At 41.0% G+C, this 20,245-nt stretch overlaps 1 protein-coding gene across 20 annotated transcripts in view; it reads left to right on the plus strand.

Moving 5' to 3' along the window:
* Positions 1–20,245, plus strand: part of ADGRL2 (adhesion G protein-coupled receptor L2) — a 196,076-nt gene that overhangs the window by 86,767 nt on the left and 89,064 nt on the right. For all 20 annotated transcript variants that reach the window (XM_069735780.1, XM_069735784.1, XM_069735781.1 and 17 more), the window contains one exon: positions 7,327–7,540. In XM_069735780.1, coding sequence (XP_069591881.1) covers positions 7,327–7,540 — 214 coding nt within the window. The remainder of the gene's footprint in view (positions 1–7,326; positions 7,541–20,245) is intronic.

The following is a 20,245-nucleotide window of genomic DNA, read 5'->3' on the forward strand; positions in this document are numbered from 1 at the left end:
GTCATTCAATGAAGGATTTTTTTTTTCCTGCTGATGTCTTTTGCTTAGAAACAAATAAATCAAAATGTAATGTGTGTAGGGCTCCAACAATGGCAGTGATGCTCCGACCCTCCTGTGTGTGACGAAATAAAGGCCGATGCGACACGTAATGTCCAACAATGGCGTTTTCTCCGTAATGTGAATGGAGATCAAGAGAGGACTCTTCACTTTCTTTTCTTTTTCATATTTTTTTCTAAATAAATATTCCATCAATAATAGTAAACTTGTCCATCACAAATGCATGCGCGAGTAAATGGCGCTCTGAGCTGGCATGGAGCAGAAGATGACAAGAGTCGCCACAGTAATAATGTTACCAAGAGAAAAGTGTAAAAAATAAAACAAAAACAGAATGACATCTCTGTAAGAGAATCAGTTTATTAAATTGTTTAAAATGTAAAATGTATGTATTTATATCTGTATATAGTTTTTTTTTTCACTATAGTCTTATTTTCCAAAGCTCTACCATAATTATTAAAATTATCATTTTAAACCAGGTATTTTATAATTTAAGAAACATATTTTTCTTACTCTTCCAAACATTACTACTACAGCAACTTTTATAATATCTTTTCCACATGCCAGTGCAGAGCTCTATTTAATTTATGCATATATTTTTTTTTATTTCATTTTTTAAATTTAATCAACCTCCCCACACCCCCCCCCCAAAAAAAAAAAATAATACTGTATATTGGTATTTATTTACCAAATTAAAAAAAATATATAAAATATCTTATCAAAAAGAATACGGTATATTTGCAGTGCACAAAAACTAGACAAAAAAACACCAAATATTTAGCAAATAAATCCCAACAATTAATACCAGTATACATTGCTCAAAAATACTAATTACGGTATATATATTTAGATTTTCTTCCTTCACTAATCGATTTTGACAACAATAACAAGAAAATTGGATTGCTCAATTTACTGTATAATCGCTACATTAAGCTGATTGATCAATCTGCTGTGTAATCTGTGTTTTAATCTGATGATTGATCAATAACGTTATCGCTCTTCTCCATATTCGTTGTCATTGTTTTTCAGATTATGCAGATTATGCAGCTTTTTTTTTTTTTTTTTTTCTTCCTACTTTGCAGACAAAATTTTTTTTTTAGCAGATGTGTCCGTTTACCGGTATAACAGTGATTAACATGTACAAATTAGAGCAAAAGTCTGAGTTCACGACTGCGGCCAGATCTAATACATCACTGGTATCTGTTGTCACCGTTCCAGCAGCGATGAAGTGCTGACTGAGTAATCAGCCGGGATTATTCCTGCTGACGCCCTGGACGGCCGCGCATGCCGGGGTGATATTTTGAGGCAATTAAGCCTATAACTCCAATTTTACTGATTACAGTTTTCAATTTGCTGGTGAACAGTGAGAAGACGACGGGAAACAAAGTGCCACATTGTAGCCATGAGCTCATGGCGGAACGTCGGGCAACGCGCGGTGACCATGTCGCCTTGTGGTGCCAGTGCCCGGCCGCTCTGCATTTTACCATAACTGGCACAAACATTTTTCATCTTAATTGGCTCGTTAAAGGTGTAATCTTTTTAGTTAGGCGCAGGCGAGGTGTGCCGCGAGCTCGCGATGTTTTGCCATTGATGTCATCCGCCTGCTTACTCGTCGAATGAAAATTTTATGTGAATATTTGACCCGACCTATAATAAAACAAACAAAAAAGTAGTGCGGCTGCCAAGTTGTCTGAACATGAGATTGGACGGGGCGAGCCTTCATAAAAATCTCTTCACTGGTAGAGTTATGGCAGCTTCTTGTTTCTTTAATGCAGAGTTGTTCCTCTGCACTTTCCCTCCCTTTATGACAGACTCCTGACATTGGCTTCAAAAACGGTGTAATAAAATCTGGATCAAAATGTATGGAAGCCAAAATCCTTGTCTCAATTGCACAAGTAGCAGCAAGATCTGGGGCTCCGTGTTGGGGTCTATCCTCCTATGGACCATTGGGGGTTATAATTAGGCCAGAATGTGGGCTTGGACAGGTGTTTTCAATGAAGAGCAGCAAAAGCAGCTGCCAGGTTCTCCACCGGTGGCTTTTCGCTCATGAGAACAGGAACAAGCTTGTAAAAAAATTTAAAGATTCCTGGCAAAAATTGGTTCTCAAGCAAAACGTTATTGGCCATGACTGCCAAGTCTTACCGCCTTGAATGTATAGGCTACCCTGATGTCCATAGAGGTTTATTTACAACTGAAATGGAATGAAAGGGTTAATCCTGTCCTGCCGGTAACTGAAGGATGGAGGATAAGGGCCTATCCAGGAATGTGGTTTATTGTCAACAAGTTTGGAAGTTACAAACTTTTTTCATCAGGACAAACTACAGTTTGGGGAAACCAGGCAAAGTTTAGGGAACCTGTATATCTTTTACGGTCTTGAAATGCCGGCGGCTCTGTGTAGGTTTCCTCTGTTTCTCGCGGAGTATTTCTGCCAGAATGCGGCATAAACCTTTATCCATCCTTAAATATTTTATCGATTTTTAAGATATTATTATTATTATTATTATTATTATTTATTATTATAGCGCCATTTATTCCATGGCGCTTTACATGTGAGGAGGGGTATACATAATAAAACAAGTACAATATATATATATATATATATATATATATATATATATATATATATATATATATATATATATATATATATATATATATATATATATATATATATATATATATATATATATATATATATAATATATAAAAGTTATTCCCAGCGAAACCTGTTGGCTGGCAGATTTCTGGTCATAAAAGAAGGCCCGACACTTTACAGGTAAATTGATTTTTACTTCGTACCCTTTGTACTGATGGACAGATTAACTCCCGATGGGACGACATTTCTTTATTGCTTGTTTAACCATGTGTTGGAATACGAGTATATAGGAGTGACGAGGAGACCTGTATCGGGCAGGATGTTACTCCTAAATTAAGGCCTGTTGGAAACACAACAGTATTGGCAAAAACACATTTTTTTTTTTTCATGGGGATTTATTTCATACAAGGTATGCTTCAAGTATGCGCCATTTTCTTTCTGGTATTATAGATAGATCTATATGAAGTACGTATTGAACACATCAACAATTTTCTAAGTAAATCTATTTTTGAGGGTGCTATTGACATGAAATTCTCTCCAAATGCCAGTAACAACCCATCCAATCCACAGAAGCAAATAAATCCGCATAGATGCATATAACTTATGTGTAATAATGAGAAATAATGAGAAAAGTATTCAACACGCTTACTGAAATGGAATTAGTGCTTCGTACAAAAGCCTTTGTTGGTGATCACAGCTTCAAGATGCTTTCTGTATGGAGAAACTAGTCACAGGCATTGCTGAGGTGAGAGTTTGGCCCATTCTTCCACCCAAACACTTGTCACATACTGAAGCTCCTGTGGGCTTCTGCTATGAACTCTGAGCATTAGTTCCTTCTATACATTTTCTTTTGGATTCAGGTCCGTTGATTGTTTCGGCCATGTTAGCAGCTAGTGCCATATGCTGAAAAACAGCCCCACTCCTTGGTATGGTGTTTTTGGGGTGATATGCAGTGCCTTTTGGCCTCCAAGCATGTTGTGTATTATGGCATCCAAAAAGTTAAATTTTTGTCTCATCTGACCAGACTATTCTAACACATATTCTATTTCACAGGCTTGTATAAATGTTGAGTAAATGTTAAATGCTGTTGCACATGCTTTTTGTTTAGCAATACTGTCTTACTTGGTGAGCGTGCATACAGGCCATAGAGTTTACATGGTGTGCGTGCATACCGACCATGGAGGTTGAGTGCATTTAGGGCACGCGTTGCAGATTGGTGCGTTTTTGCCATCCAGATTTGCTAACAAAACCGAAGCAATCCTGATGCCAGCGAAGTGAATGAGAAACTTGCCGTGCCGTGCACACGTAGGCTTATTTCTGACTAGCAGATTTGGTGCAGAAAATAATCTGCAGCATGTACATTTTGTGTGTTTTTGTCCTGCATTTTTCACCGTTGACTTCACTCAAATTGGGCCAAGCGCAGACAAAAATGCACATTTTTGCAGCTGCGTTTCTTCTGCCAGGAGATACAGAAGTGGTGCAGAAATTTCTGCTTCCATTTACTCAATGTGCGCACATACTTACTGTTTTCTTTGAACCAATTGTACCTGCTGATTCTAGATGTTCCTGTAGCTCTCTACAGGTGGTCCTTCGCTCTTGGACCACTCTTCTGATAAGTCTTTTCGCTCCTCTGTCTAAAATGTTTCTTTTTTTTTTTGGGGGGGGGGGGGGCATCTGGTTGTGGCAAGTTTATGGTGAAATCTTGCAGGGAGCACTTGGTCATGGCAGGTTTATGGTGAAATAATGTTTTTTACACTTCCAAATTGTGGTCCCAGCTGTGCTCCCTCCTGAAATCTTCAGTTCTTCTGTAAACAATCCAATCAGTATCTTTCTCAACAATAAGGTTGCAAAGGCCTGGAGACAGTTCAGTTTTGGTACCCATCATGAGATGTTTCTTGTGTAATTCTTTGGTAATAAGACACCTTTTTATGCAATCAGTTTGACCAGCTGATATTATTTGTTACTTAGTAGCAGGATTGCTTCCTAATTACTGATCTATCTCAGCCGGAGTCAGGACTTTCCAGAGCTTTTTGCTCCTCTCTTTCTTCATGTGTTCAATACGTTTTATGGACATGTATGATGATTTTTTTACCGGGTTGATTGGACGGGTTGTTACCGACATCTGGGGAGAATTTCATGTCAATAGCACGTTTAGAAATTAGTTTACTTAGAAAATTGTTGACGTGCTTGATACTTATTTCACCCACTGTACCTGTCTAGATAAATCTCTCGTATATATGTGTGTGCACACGTATATGTGTGTGTGTGTGTAATAAATAAATATATAATAGATAGAATTTATTTTAACGTTTTGTGTAGATTATGAAGACCTGTTGACTGAGTTGAGTAGACGGAACCCATTTATTTCTAAGATGTAATACCTGGCATGGCCTGTAGACAAGGGTAGTGCTGGTTTTGAGAAACCAGTCACTATTTTAAAATGTTTTACCGCTTTTTTTTCCTGTTGCATGTATTCGTGATGATGTAAGTGGAAAATAATTTCTGCACATTTTTGTTCTTTATGTCCATCCCGGATGGACCTGACCGGTGATTCTGTGATCGGTGCCGATACGCAGAGCCTTGTATACAGCAGTGGAGCGAGGGAGAGAATATTATGAATCGTGTGTGTTTAGCAGTGATGCGCTCCCTCAGGTATAATCCAACCTGCAACAGTGCAGATGAGCCAAGGAAAACAGGAGAAGGCCGCCCAGGGAATTATCCAGCAGGCAAAGTTGTGATGGGAACTCGCCTAAAATATAGCCAGTAGATCTTGTTTGTCACACTTGCTTCCTCGTGTTTGTGAATCTGGGTCTCCAGGAAGAAGCTCGTTCTGTTTTTCTTCCTGCTCTTAATATGATTTTAAGTTTGTACTATTTTTGCATTTTGTACGATCATTCTAGTCTCCCAGCTGCCAACTCCCTGGTCAGATACAACTTGTATTATCCTTTCTCAGTCTGGCTGGAGATTGTTTAGTAACCTTTGGTGGCCGGACGATGGTAGCGTTGGCTTCGGTGGTTGGATGAGGGTAACGTTGGCTTTGGCGGCCGGATGAGGGCAGCCTTTGCTTCGGCAGCCCTACAATGTAGTAACTAGGCCTCACATGAGGTCCCAGGGCCTATTGTGCAAGTGGCAGCCTGGACACCAGGCCAAGGTTGCTGGCCACAGAAGTTAAATCTGTCCTAGTGTGGCTGTCAAGGAGAACTGGTTTGAATCCAGACCAGGAATCTGCAAATCTTTTTACTTAACTCTATAACGATTACTTAATTGTTCTTTTAGACCATTATGAGCTTTGTCTTCTCCATCAAGCCCAAGCAGGGGGCTGCAGCAAGGAGTGGCTGGACTGCCACCAGTGGACCACGTGTACGTCAGACCCGGACTTTGCATGTAGTGGGAACACTCATGCTTGACCTCCACACTGAGGAGGAGTAGAATCCTAGAATTATAGTTGGAAGGAACCTCAAGGATCCTCGTGTCCAATCTCCTACTCAATGCAGGAGTCACAAAACCATCACAAACAGACGTCCAGCCTCTGTTTGAAGACTTCCATTGAAGGAGAACTCGACACCTTTCCTGGCAGCCAGTTCCACTTATTGATCACCCTCACTGTCAGGGACATAGGATTCATAATATAGATATCAGAGGGGGGTCTCGGTACTGGACTCCCAAAACATTGGACATTTATCTCCCAATCTGTGAATAGGTGAAAAATGTCTAAATAATGTCTAAATAAAGAATCTGACCAGCTGACCGGGGTTTTCTATGTGCTATTTACATGTATGTGAAGGGGATATAAAAAGTCTACCCACCCCTGTTAAATCGCCAGGTTTTTATCACGTAAACCAACAATTATTTCAGAACTTTTTCCACCTTTAATGTCGCCCATACTCTGTACAATTTAATTGAAGAAAACAAAATTGAAATCTTATTTTAGAGAAAAAGAAAGAAATGAAATAATGTGGTCGCATAAATATGCACACAACAATGAGATCCTTTGCTGTGTTGTTAGCTGTTTACATAATAGAAAATGTCAGGAAAATCCTCCTAGAACAGCAACACTTTCTCTGGTGGTGATAAGAATTGCTGTAAATGGCGGCGACCGAATGCTGACTACTATGTTACATGACCATGAAAGGTGATCTGCTGATTCCAATCACAACCATAATCAGGTGTTCACACATATTCAAAAACATTATTTTAAGGTTGTTTTTTTTTTTTTATTTCACCCTCAAAATAATTTTGTTTTATTTTTAGTGGATTTGCACAGATTGTGGGCGACGTTAAAGCTGGAAAAAAATCCTGAAATGATTCTTCTTGATAGAATTTCTTTTTTTTTTTTTTTTTTTTTTTAACATTACAAAAACCTGGCATTTTATCATGGGGGTGTGGGGAGTTTACTGTAGATTATAGCACAACTTGAATAAGGGTCTGACAATATTTTTAAGGGTTATTTTGCAAAGAAATGGAGTGGAACATTTGACTTTCCATAATTGATTGTGTAAAAACAGAGGCGATGACTATTTGTGATCGAGAAAAAAAAAATTGAGTCAATGAATTGCTTGCAAATTTGTTTTCTGGCTCAAATGCGACTTTCACTCCCACTTATGGTGACCGATGTTTATTTGTATTTTACATTTAAAAAAATAATCTTAATTTCCTTTTTCTATTTTTTTCTGTAGGCTTTAGTCGAGCAGCACTGCCTTTTGGCCTTGTAAGACGGGAACTCGCCTGTGAAGGATATCCCATCGATCTTCGATGTCCGGGAAGTGATGTCATAATGATTGAAAGTGCCAACTACGGTCGTACAGATGACAAGATCTGTGATGCCGACCCATTTCAGATGGAGAACGTAGACTGCCATCTTCCAGATGCCTACAAAATCATGTCACAAAGGTAAAACTATGGAGGCGAATTAGCATTTATTATTATTTCATGATTATTATTATTTAACGGCCTTCGGCTTGGTCTTGAGCGTTGGCAACTTGGTAGTTGAACACTTTGTAGGAAGATCAATCTTGTGCAGCCGAGAGAGGTCCACCAGGGTCTTCTCCACCATTATCTTGATATTATCAATCCATTGGGTTGCTGCCCTTCCTCTTCGGCTAGTTCCTTGTATTCTTCTGACCACGATGAACATTTATTTACACAAGAATTATTTGATCATCTTTTACTCAAACAACTGGGCATAATTGTGTCCACTAATTTGACCTCCAAACTAATCCCAGTAGGAGTGAGCCCGACCCTCCAGCACCTCGAAAACAGGATGTTCTAGGTACACCTGAGTTTTTGTTTTTATGATCAGTGCATCTTTTAGTGGATGAGGTTGTGGTCATTATTTCCCCTGTAACTAAGGATTTTATGGACAGCCTCGGTATTGTCTGTAGTGTCAGCATAATTTTCATGTCTGAGTTTGTGCGCCTATATCCTCTTGTTGCTGTAAGTTTTTAGCTTCTCCTAGTTTTTTTGGTTTTATTATTTATGTGGTTCATCTTTATTTCATGATTTTTTTTTTTTATTTTTACCTTGACCTCCAAGATGTCAATAATGCATGAGATATGGAATGACCTAACGATAAGGGGTCAAAAGTGGCTCAGCAACTGGGACATGGCTTGTCCTACGAGAGTATCTTTGTCCTTGGCTTCTGAATAGGTCGCCTTGATGTTTGAGATCAATCGGACTCTTGTCAGGTCTGCAACAGGTTTTCCACCAATTGTTGGGACAGCTGCTCTGAAATATCCAGCTTTGTGTAAAAAAAACAAACAAAAAAAAACCAGGTATTTACTCATTGCAGCTTCTTGACTAATCGGCAAATGGCTGATTTTCACTGATTTTCACTCTATAAATGTAGTACAATGTATATATATTTTTTTTCGTGTGTCTGCTCTGGATTTGAAGTGATTTGTCGTAATGTTGTTGCCTCAATGATCTCTTGGTATTTCCGTCTATACCCCAGCACCAATTACTGTTCATCTGATCTCAGTGCACTTCTCCCATCGTTTTTGCCTCCAGTCTGCACATCAGAGCTCCTTTGGGAAATTGCCTTCTCCAGTTACCTGTCATGTCAACTTCAGTCTTCTTAGACTAGGGGATTATGAATGTTGTAACTCTCTGCTTGATCTAATGGTTCAGTGCTATGGGAGACAGCGGGGCGGCACGTCCTATATTTTCCCTGCCTTGTTCTCATGGGCCACTTTCCGGCTCAGAATTCTCTTTAGAGATGACTCAAGAGGTAGACGAGTTTTGATTGCGTTGTCAAAATAATGGAATAAAATAAAGTAGATACTCTTATTCTTTTTTTTTTTTTTTATTGTAGTGATTCAAAAAGAGTCTGAAAAAAAAAATTACTATTTTTTGTAATAATCCAATATATTGTTTTTTCCATTTAGCCGCGAGATGGCAGGGTAAATCTGCTTGTCATGAGGAGCATCTGTCCCCCGAGGTCAGACGACTTACTCCCATTTAACACGGACGCTGAAAGTCTAGTTCCAAAATGCCTCTCATTACATTAACATTACATTTACAAGACACGGTGGAATTCCCCATCTAATATTAGCCGCCGTCCGAAAATAGATGTTCCTCCATCGAAATAAAAAGCCAAACGATTCAAATGAAGCAAATTAATGTCCCATTGAAAGAATGGACGAGCGGCAAATGACCAAACTGGTAAAGGGGAACTCTAAATACTGTATATTCATCGAAGTGTTGCAATTTATCAAGGATGAGACTAACACTGCATAAAGCTTCATCCACACTTAAATCTTTTGTATATGGCAAGTGGTAAAAATGTTTTTTTTTGTGTGTTTGTGAGAACTTTTTGATTTACAAGTTAACCTGTTCCTTTTCTTGGAACAATTGAAGGTCATCCAAGGTCATTTGTAGGAAATAGGTTTATTAAAGTGGTTTTTGAAGACCGGCATTTAGGACTTCAGTCTCATTTTTGTGACATGTCAGATGGGTGGGCTGCTGCCCACTCAGCCTCGACGTTGATGATGAACAAGTCCTCTCCATTTTGATTGATTACATTCTGTTCTAACATAGTATTTATCTACTCTTTTATCACAGCATTTATGTGATTGCCAGCCTGCGAGGGGACGTGCCATAGAGTGGTTATTCCAGTGATGAAAGCAAGAACTGTTTTTCTCCGTTCCCATTGTTGCCATGCGGAGTGCCCTGTCATGCCGGCATGATCCCGGTGATTTCTAGATTCATAGCCGTCCTTGGCTGTCTGTAAGGGCATTTTGATCTACATTGCAATTAGTTCACAAGACGCCCTCATTAGATTTTTTTGTAATTGTACTATAATTCTCAAACTTTACCCCAAAATTTATGATGTTCTATAAAACCATGAAAATGCAGACTTCACGGGAGTTTCTGTTTCTCCGTAGGGAAGATTCCTCATTTTTGCAAAAAAATAAATAACCCAGCAAATCCGTAACTTGATTTCACGGCCTTCTGCCGGTTTTATTAAAAGTCTGAAATATATAGTGTTTGTCCCCCTGTTTACTGCGCTGTTTGTTTCCAGATCAGCGCCGGAATGGTTCCATCTATCACCCACGCTGGTAAACTGCGGAGAAACCTAATGAAAGATGGAGAGGTGTGAATGGAAGCCTGTTGTGTCATCTTGTCATCTGTGCCGGTTGTACATGGAATTAAACCCACAGGCTGTTATATCGGGGCACATATGAATACAGCTCGCTCTGCCACCTGGATATTTAGTTATTCTGTACTTCTGAGGTTCTTCTAAATATGTTTTAACCTTTTTCCATTTGGAGAGCGTTTCCAAACTCCCCGGCAGATTTTGGTTCTCCTGTCGTCCTTTAGTGTTTAGGTCTCATAGATTTCTGTTCTCGCAAACAAAGAGGACGTGATGGAAATAATACAAAATGAATAATCTATGCAAATATGGAGAATGTACCCAAATAAGATCTGAAAATAATATACCGTAGATCATAAAAGATCCATATATCCAACCGACACGAGTGAAAGGCCACTCAAAAATGGATAAACCCAAAACTTGGATGAGGTTTAAGAAGGAATTAGTATAAAGTAATAAATATAAAAATACCCAATAATCTATACATATGATTGTCTTAGGGGTACTTCCGTCTTTCTGTCGGCAACTTCCGTAACGGAAATCCCGCATCACTGATTGGTCTCGCCAGCTGCCTGTCATGGTGCCGCGACGAATCAGCGATGGGCACAGTCCGATTAGTCCCTCCCCTACTCCCCTGCAGTTAGTGCCCGGCGCCCGCTCCGTAATCCCCTCCAGTCACCGCTCACACAGGGTTAATGCCAGCGGTAACGGGCCGCGTTATGCCACGGTGTAACGCATTCCGTTACCGCCGCTATTAACCCTGTGTGTCCCCAACTTTCTTACTATTGATGCTGCCTATGCAGCATCAATAGTAAAAAGATGTAATGTTAAAAATAATAAAAAACAAAAACCTGCTATTCTCACCTTCCGTCGTCCGACGATGCGCTCGCGCCGGCCGCCATCTTCCGTTCCCGGAGATGCATTGCGAAATTACCCAGAAGACTTGGCGGTCTCGCGAGAGTCATCTGAGTAATTTCGCAATGCATCCTGGGAACGGAAGCTGGCGGTCGCATTGCGCGCGCGTCGGGACAGCATCGCCAGAGCTTCGCTGGATCCCAAGGGGTGGGTATATAACTATTTTTTATTTTAATTATTTTTTTTTTTAACAGGGATATGGTGCCCACACTGCTAAATACTGCGTGGGCTGTGTTAGATACTGCGTGGGCTGTGTGATATACTCCGTGGCTGCTATATACTACATGGGCTGCGCTATATACCGCATGGGCTGCGCTATATACCGCGTGGGCTGCGCTATATACCGCGTGGGCTGCGCTATATACCGCGTGGCCACTGTTATATACTGCGTGGCCTGTATTAACGCATCGGGTATTCTACAATATGTATGTATATAGCAGCCACATAGTATATAGCACAAGCCACGTAGTATTTGCTATATACTACATTGCTCCTATATACTACGTGGCCTGTGCTATATACTATGTGGCTGCTATATACCTACATATTCTAGAATACCCGATGCGTTAGAATCGGGCCACCATCTAGTGTATATTATATATATATATATATATATATATATATATATATATATATATATATATATATATATATATATATATATATATATATATATATATATATATATATATATATATATATATTTATTCCCTATTATTGTCCCTTCCCTTTTATACATTATTGGGTATTTTTACATTTATTATTTTATACTAATTCCTTCTTAAACCTCATCCAAGTTTTGGGTTTATCTATTTTTGAGTGGCCTTTCACTCGTGTCGGTTTGGATGTATGGATCTTTTCTGATCTATATTTTCATAGCCAGATCCTGTTTTGGAGATGATGGGGTCTACAAAAAAAGCCACCATTATAGGGGTTTGTCACCTGGATCCAAGAATTGCAAATCTGGCTATTAATGCCACGTTAGATTATGCTATTACTGCCCATTTAGGGGGATTTTCTGGCTTCTTTAGGAAAACCACAGAGATATAATGTTCTGTAATGGACTCTAATAGATTTATTTTGGATAAGTCGTAACTTGTAACTTTAGAGAACGATGACAATCCACACTTGCTAACGTTCAAAATTTAGTTTTCTTTGATCAATGTCCTCATTACCACTTGAGAAGCCCCCGAGTGCCCTTTTCTGGCCAATATTTGCTTAATTCCCCCAACTTTTTTAGCAAGACTTTACCCAAGGGATGTTTAGTCCGCCACAGACATCGAGGCCGGGGTGCAGCCGGTACTCCGCTCCACCCCTAGTAATACACCGGTTATGTTCTCGGCAGGAGCAGAACTAAGTAATTACCAATGTATCAGGTTCCAGCATCTGAAGTCCGTATTCAGGGACCCCACGACACGTCTTTACTGGGGGCTACAGATTGGCCGGACAGTTATTTAACATATTATATTTCAGAGTAGAGAAGCAGAAAATGATTGTGAACAATTGTCAAAATGAATCTGTAATTTACCTCCAAAGTCAGATTTAATGTAGTTTTTTTTTTTTTTTTACAGTGTAACCATGAATAAAACATTTCCAGTCCTCCCCTCCCCCGTCCCTTTCTCATGCACCTTATTTTATGCATTAAATACCTGGAGGAGCGGCTGAGGATTGTGGGATGCGGACTGTCATTACCGTAACCCTGGTTGTCAATATTAGCCCCCGGCGCGATCTCCGCTATTGACGTGGAATATTCAAACTACTTATGTCTTCTTTTTTTTCTGTGAATGATTAATTACAATTTGTATCGACTGAGCCAGTGAATGTAACGAGCGCTGTTAATTAGAAACATTTTAGTAATGTTCAGATTGACCGGTTCGTCCTGTATCTGTTCTTTGGCTTTTTATGTTTAGTTTTGTTTTTTTATTTAGTTTCCTTTCAGGTTTATATATTTTACGAGATTCTTGGGAACAGATCTTTATTTTTACATGTTTTCCCCTTATCCGATTGGTTGAGTAGTTTTATAACCTGGTAACGGTGGTTTACACTGTGTGTGTGTATGTAGCACAACAAAAAGAGAGAAGCCAGCGCTGCTTGTGGTCAGAACGCAATTTGAAAAGCACAAATGCGCATATTAAATTCTGACTGTATATCAAAATGAGATATTTAGCAAACAATTGATCAATTCTTTGAGCCACCCCGCCACGTCACGGCAATCTCTTGGGGCAGTCCTGCTCTACGATTTTTATATTCGCTGTGCCATTACGGCCTCCTTAATATGCTGGGAGAAAGACCACATTAGCCACCCCTGTGATTGATCTAAGCTGCTGTACACACTTACAGCAGCCCTGCCCTGCCCGGGCTCTGTTTTAATTAGTGCGCCTGGGCCTGGGCCTGTCTCTCTCTTTAAGCCATGGTGCTGGTCAGGCATTGTGGAGGTCAGATCTGACATGTCCATGCTTGGACCTGGTCGACCGTTATTGTCGCATACCCTTTCTGGCGCCATGGGAGTGATTCGGAAAAGCTACAGGTACGGTTTGCATTTAATATAGTCCCGCTTTTAACACATTTAGGAGGCAGTAATGGCACAGTGAGTAAAACATAAAAAAACTTACAGCGGGACTAATGTGGTCTTTCTCCCAGCATATTAAGGAGGCCGTAATGGCACAGCGAATATAAAAATCGTAGAGCAGGACTGCCCCAAGAGATTGCCGTGACGTGGCGGGGTGGCTCAAAGAATTGATCAATTGTTTGCTAAATATCTCATTTTGATATACAGTCAGAATTTAATATGCGCATTTGCGCTTTTCAAATTGCGTTCTGACCACAAGCAGCGCTGCGCTGGCTTCTCTCTTTTTGTGTGTATATAGTGCCAACATATTCCATTGCTGTACAGAGGTCGCCATTCACCTTATGCCCGCTACATCTTGCTGTGTCGGTCGCACTTTAGGGCCAATTCCAGAAGAAACTGATTAAAACTAAAAGTGGGAAGAAACTGGAGAACCCCCGACACAAAAATGAAAAAAACTCCATTCTGTCTGGACACACGTATGTGTCTGCTATTACATGTCTTCATTAAGACTTTCTGTCCCGGACCCTCACTGGTGGTTATAGTGACCCAAACTGAGACCACTACAGGGCTCACTAGTGATCTAGGGATCTGCTCAGAACTAGTTGTTTTTTTGTCTCATTTGAAGGTGTATATTGGGAGTTTTCCACACAGTGAACCTCCAGTGTATTGCACTGTATGGGCAGATGGTGGCCGACATCCTTGACTCCCAATATAAAAAATAGTGACTACATTGTATCAATGCCCAGTGTCCCCCGGGGTCTGTCTTTTGAGGGTTGTGGGGTTAGGAGCATGGAGGAGACTAAGATCTGAAGTCAAATTAGTTGCCGCAGGACAAATTTAATAAAGAAAAAATTAATATAAATACATATATTAATACATATAGTTAAATATAAGAAATATATGAAATCTAAAGTATAGGGTCAATTCTGATGACTATCTAGCATTTTATAATCCAATGCTTTTATTATAAGCCCCCTCGGTGTCTGTATTACAATCTTCAGCATTTCTATCATCGTCACCGGATACGTTTGGGTTACATTATTCTTATTTCAAGATTTAACATCTACTAAAGGTGATTTTGATTTTTCTTTTTTTTTTTTTACCTGCGCTCATGTAGCCATTTATCGCCTCCTTTACCGCCAAGACCTTTTATTAAGCCGCACTGATCTCCTCGAGATGAAATGTAACCAAGATTATTTTTATTCAAATATAATTTAAATATTCATCAAAGAAGAGTTAAGCTTGAAACTGACAGAGACCATTAACATCAAAAAATATAATTAATTGCATTGGGTATCGCACAGCAAAGTTAGCCAAATAGCTGAGAGGCCGAAAAGCGCCAAAGATTGAGAGGCAATAGTTTGATTTGACTCTGTAGCTGAGGAATTAATAGTGATGTGGTTTCCTATGTGGGGCAATTAAAATGAGTTGTTAAGGTTCATGGCTTCTATAGAAAATTCATTGAATATAACTTAGTAAAGCAGACTAGCATATAAAATGAAGGACTCGGATCAAGGACTTTCTCCAAAGCTGTAACATAAAGTTACGTCGTTCCAGAGACAAAGCTGCGCTTGAAATTTTCAGTGGATTTTATTTAATTTTTTTCTTAGGGGAAAACGATAAAAAAAAAAAAAAAAAGCTCGAATAACCCTTAATGTGACTCAGAAAACCAAAGCAAACACAGGTGGTTTGTGGTCTGTCCAGTGGAAAAAAAACACGGCTCCACAGCCATAAATGTGTTTCGTGTGTCTGCGCGGTGAAGAGCTTCCCTCGTAATCCGCTCATATAAAATCCCCCCAGACCTTTTTTTTTTTTTTTAAATGATGATTTGAGACGGAAGGCTTTTAATTTTTGCATAGAATTCTGATGAAGCGACTATTTTATTTATACACTCGCACCTATTTTCCTTGTAAATTATTCTCCCCAGCCCCAGAATAAATGGCACAAGAGCGGACGTAGCAGACTGCTCGGTGTCATGGAAGACGTTTCACCGCTTTTCGCCGGATGCCAATTTAATGGTTGTTTCCATCAGCATCATCCGTGTTCTACACGTGCAAACATGTCTGACCTGAAGATCAGGGGGCTCGGGAGACAAAACTTGTTAAGAAATGTGGAATGCCCAATTAGATGGGCCGAATGCAAAGAGTTTCTTAATGAGATCAATTGTCAGTCAGTAAGTGGAATTTGCCTCCTGTATGGATTCATCGGGCTCTTATGTATTCAGCGAGCGGCTTAGAACAAGGCCTCATCACTAATTGTCAGCGCGGTGACATGTTTAGCCAATCAAACGCCGGAATTGACAACATTTACATCTAGCGGGATCTGCTTTCTGCACGTTTCAGTAAATAGCCGCTCTCCACCGCCCTCACATTTTCCGGGTATTGTTTATAAGTTCTAAGAAAAGATGGTAATTTTAATCATCTCCGCGAACAATAATCAACAAATGGAATTTTTTTTTGTTACTTTGAATCAGAAAATTGTCTGTAAATAGAAGTTCTTTCATGACATTGAAGGCTGTATTCACACACTGTGTGGCATCTACAGCGCCCAATGGATTCTGTTGGGATCAATCGGGTTTACCTTCCAATCTGACAAATATTTAATCCAACATGATTGTGATTTGTCGGCCGCGGGTGGTGGCATACATGCCAGGCACCCACCCAAATTCTTCAGGCATTGCATGGAAGTTTGAAGGACTGTGATGCATAATGAGATATACAAATAATTTTACATTTTTCAAAAGTTCGTTTTTTTTTTTCTGACCCATCTTATCAGGTTGGATTGTCTGTACAGGGCAACCCCTTGAAGAGTTTTTCAGCCTTAAATGGTAACTTTTATTTTTTGCAGGGAATTATTTTCTCTCCCCAACGATCCCAAGATTGGGGCTCTGTAGAGTGCAGGTGCACATGGTCCTCCTCTGCTTCATTCATTGTCAACGGGATTACGAGAAATGGTTAAATCCAGCTCTAGGTTTTCTTAGGTTCCATAGACTATGAATGGAGCGTAGGTTGCGCGTGCACCCTGCTGCTCTATGTGGACAAGGCCTTAGAGCCCCATTCTTGGGGTTATCTGGATTGATGGGTCTTCCAGCAGTGGGACCTCCATCAATAAGCAAGCTGTCCACTACTGTTTGGATAGGGAATAACTTGTTTTTGGGGGCATAACTCCTTAATAGGGTTGAGCGACTTTTACTTTTTTAGGGTCGAGTCAGGTTTCGCGAAACTCGACTATCTCTAAAGTCGAGTGAAATCGGCCGATTATGGCGAAAAGTCAGGGATCGACCGAAACACGAAACCCAATGCAAAGTCAATGGGATTTTTTTTTCTCTCTCTCTCTCTCTCTCTCTCTCTCTCTCTCTCTCTCTCTCTCTCTCTCTCTCCCTCTCTCCCTCTCTCCCTCTCTCCCCCTCTCCCCCTCTCTCTCTCCGTCTCTCTCTCCCTCCCCCTCTCCCCCTCTCCCTCTCTCCCTCTCTCCCCCTCTCTCCCTCTCTCCCTCTCCCTCCCTCCCTCTCTCTCCCCCTCTCTCTCCCCCTCTCTCTCTCCCCCTCTCTCTCTCCCCCTCTCTCTCTCCCCCTCTCTCTCTCCCCCTCTCTCTCTCCCCCTCTCTCTCTCCCCCTCTCTCTCTCCCCCTCTCTCTCTCCCCCTCTCTCCCTCTCTCCCTCTCTCCCTCTCCCTCCCTCCCTCTCTCTCCCCCTCTCTCTCCCCCTCTCTCTCTCCCCCTCTCTCTCTCCCCCTCTCTCTCTCCCCCTCTCTCTCTCCCCCTCTCTCTCTCCCCCTCTCTCTCTCCCCCTCTCTCCCTCTCTCCCTCTCTCCCTCTCTCCCTCTCTCCCTCTCTCCCTCTCTCCCTCTCTCCCTCTCTCCCTCTCTCCCTCTCTCCCTCTCTCCCTCTCTCCCTCTCTCCCTTCTCCCTCCCTCCCCTCCATCCCTGAACAGAAAAGCTACACATTTCAAATCGCTACAGCACACAAGCGACAAGATGACGATAGGCGTCCATGCCCCTAAGACCTATGTCATCACTCTGCCCACGCTCCTTCATTGGCTGAAAAAATGGCGCCAAGCGCGTCATACGAAACGCAACTTTGGCGCGAAAGTCGCGTACCGCATGGCCGACCCCACACAGGGATCGGGTCGGGTTTCATGAAACCCCACTTTGCCAAAAGTCGGCGACTTTTGAAAATGAACGATCCGTTTCGCTCAACCCTACTCCTTAAGTCATCTTGCATGGCGGTGCACGTACTGTATGCGTCACCTTATTGTCGCTCAGTACGACCCCGGAACACGAGGGTTTACATCCTGGATGGAGGCATATTTGTTTTCCTGTTGGAGTAATATAAATGTAAGGAAAAAAATGTCTGGAATTGGAAGTAAATGGAGAGACGATAAGATGCGATGGTTTTCGCCGGATGCGATGTCACTTTTGTTTTCCTGTGTCGACATCCACTGCGGGAGCAGAAATATCAAACCTTGTAGTCAGCGTCCACCGTTCCTGTGATGATTGGGCGCAGGGGATAGCCCCCTATAGAATTAGACAGATTTATGGTTTAGATGTTTGGGAACGATCGATGGCTTCCAACATTTTCCAACCACCAGTACCAGCTGAGCAGAACACGTAACCACAACTCCATGACTTATTTACTCACCATTTTATTTTTTTCAATGATTCAATTTTTTTTCTTGTCGTTTTTGTGTAGTAAATCGAGAGTGAAGCCGTCTGATTTCTAAGTGGTGGGCGGCTTTATTACAGGCATTGCATTATTGACATGTCAGTCACGCATTTCGATGGTAGGACTGTAGTTCGTAGCTTACAGACACTCGGAGACACTTTCATCGTCGCATTATTCGGTCCGGGCGTCTCTGAAAGTTTAACCACTGCATTTTCTGCTCCAATTTTCAAGGCTAATACTATTTATTTCTACAAAGCTCTGGCAGTACTGACACAAGACCTCATGGCTCCGCTGTGCCTTAATCTGACAGCCATTTTGAATAACATCTCCATAAAATGGATGACTGCCCCGGTGTTTTGCATTTCATCAAATGTTTGTTTTTCTTGCACATACGAGTTAAAGGATTCGTTGTCACTTATTTCGGGATTGACTGGTTTTTCTACAGAAATTGTAGACCTCAAGATGGACACGTTGTCATAAAACGAAGGTCCTCAACCTGCTGTGATGTTTATTATATTTTTCACATTTTTTTTTCTAGAAAACATGAAGAGGGCTGTTTTCTCAGTGCGTTTTGAGGCCAGTCTGGTTAATAGGTTTTTTTTATTGTGGCAATCACTCTGATTTGACCGACACGATAACCGGGGAGGTGAGAAAGGCTTGTGCCGATTTCAGCACTATTAGATTTTTGTAGATATGAAGATGATGATAAAATCCACAACCAACCAAAATTATTATTTTTCTTTTTTAATTTTCAAATTAATACCTATCAAAATTATGTTGAATTTTAAGGAATCTGCTGAATTCAGTCAATTGAAAAAGTTTTGCGATTTGATTAACGTGAATCGTCTAAAATGTCTGCCACTATTTTGCAGAAGATTGTATCAGCCAGAGATGACTTGCGGGACCTCTGATGTGGAGATTTAGGCTTCACATGGTCTAGCGCAGCCAAGGAAGAGGGATTATCACACCCTGTATAAAAGCCTAGGCAGGGAATGCAGCAGCCAACTTATAGCGAATCTGGATAGTGGAATTGGAGATAACTTCTGATTTGCTGCAAATTTAATTTTTGTGGAAAGTTCATTAAAGCTGGTGAATGTGTAGAGATCCTCTGTTATCAATATGTAGCCTTTTTGCCCATGTAAAACTTACTAAATGCAACAGATTTCTGGTGCAATGGAGATGACAAGAATGGAGTCCAGGCGAAAGGCCATATTTACCAAACCCTCCGACTCCCACCACCTGCCCCCAATCCTTCTCGTCACTAGCCGTGACTGGTAAGCTATGGAAGCCTTTCACAACTCAGTTGCTGCTCCATATCCTCAATTATTGTTTTGCGGCTTCTTAAAGTGGCAGGCGTGGCACTGTGAGATGAGATGACTGCTCTGCTACGTCTCTCGCATTACAGTATCGGTGAATTCCTCTCCGAGTAACAGTTGCTATGATATTTGCTAATTTCCTCCCCTCCGTGGGCAGAATTAGTTGTGCGTTTTGCTTAAATGACTTGGATTTCTGAAGTTTACATTGAGAAAAAATGTGCAATCCACAAAATGACGAGCGTACATCTTCACGATGACCTTCACGAGCAGCGACCGGTTATTGAATCCTGCAGGATTGTGCCGTGCCTGGCAGTGACAGAAATAGAAGATTGCGATCTCGTGGGCCGCTTTGTGCCGTGTTGATGGGTTTGGTAGGAAACTGCGGCATTACCTGTAAATGCTTTTCAGTTCATAGAAAAGATAGTAATTGTCAATTTTTTTTTTTTCATCTTAAATAAAGCTGTGGCGCAAAATGCGTGGGGATCTGGGATTGTTGCCCATCTGCCGGTAGATACTGATAGATATTTGTGCTGCTCAATAA

This window comes from Ranitomeya imitator, chromosome 8 (genome assembly GCF_032444005.1).
Source record: "Ranitomeya imitator isolate aRanImi1 chromosome 8, aRanImi1.pri, whole genome shotgun sequence".
Lineage (NCBI taxonomy): Eukaryota > Metazoa > Chordata > Amphibia > Anura > Dendrobatidae > Ranitomeya > Ranitomeya imitator.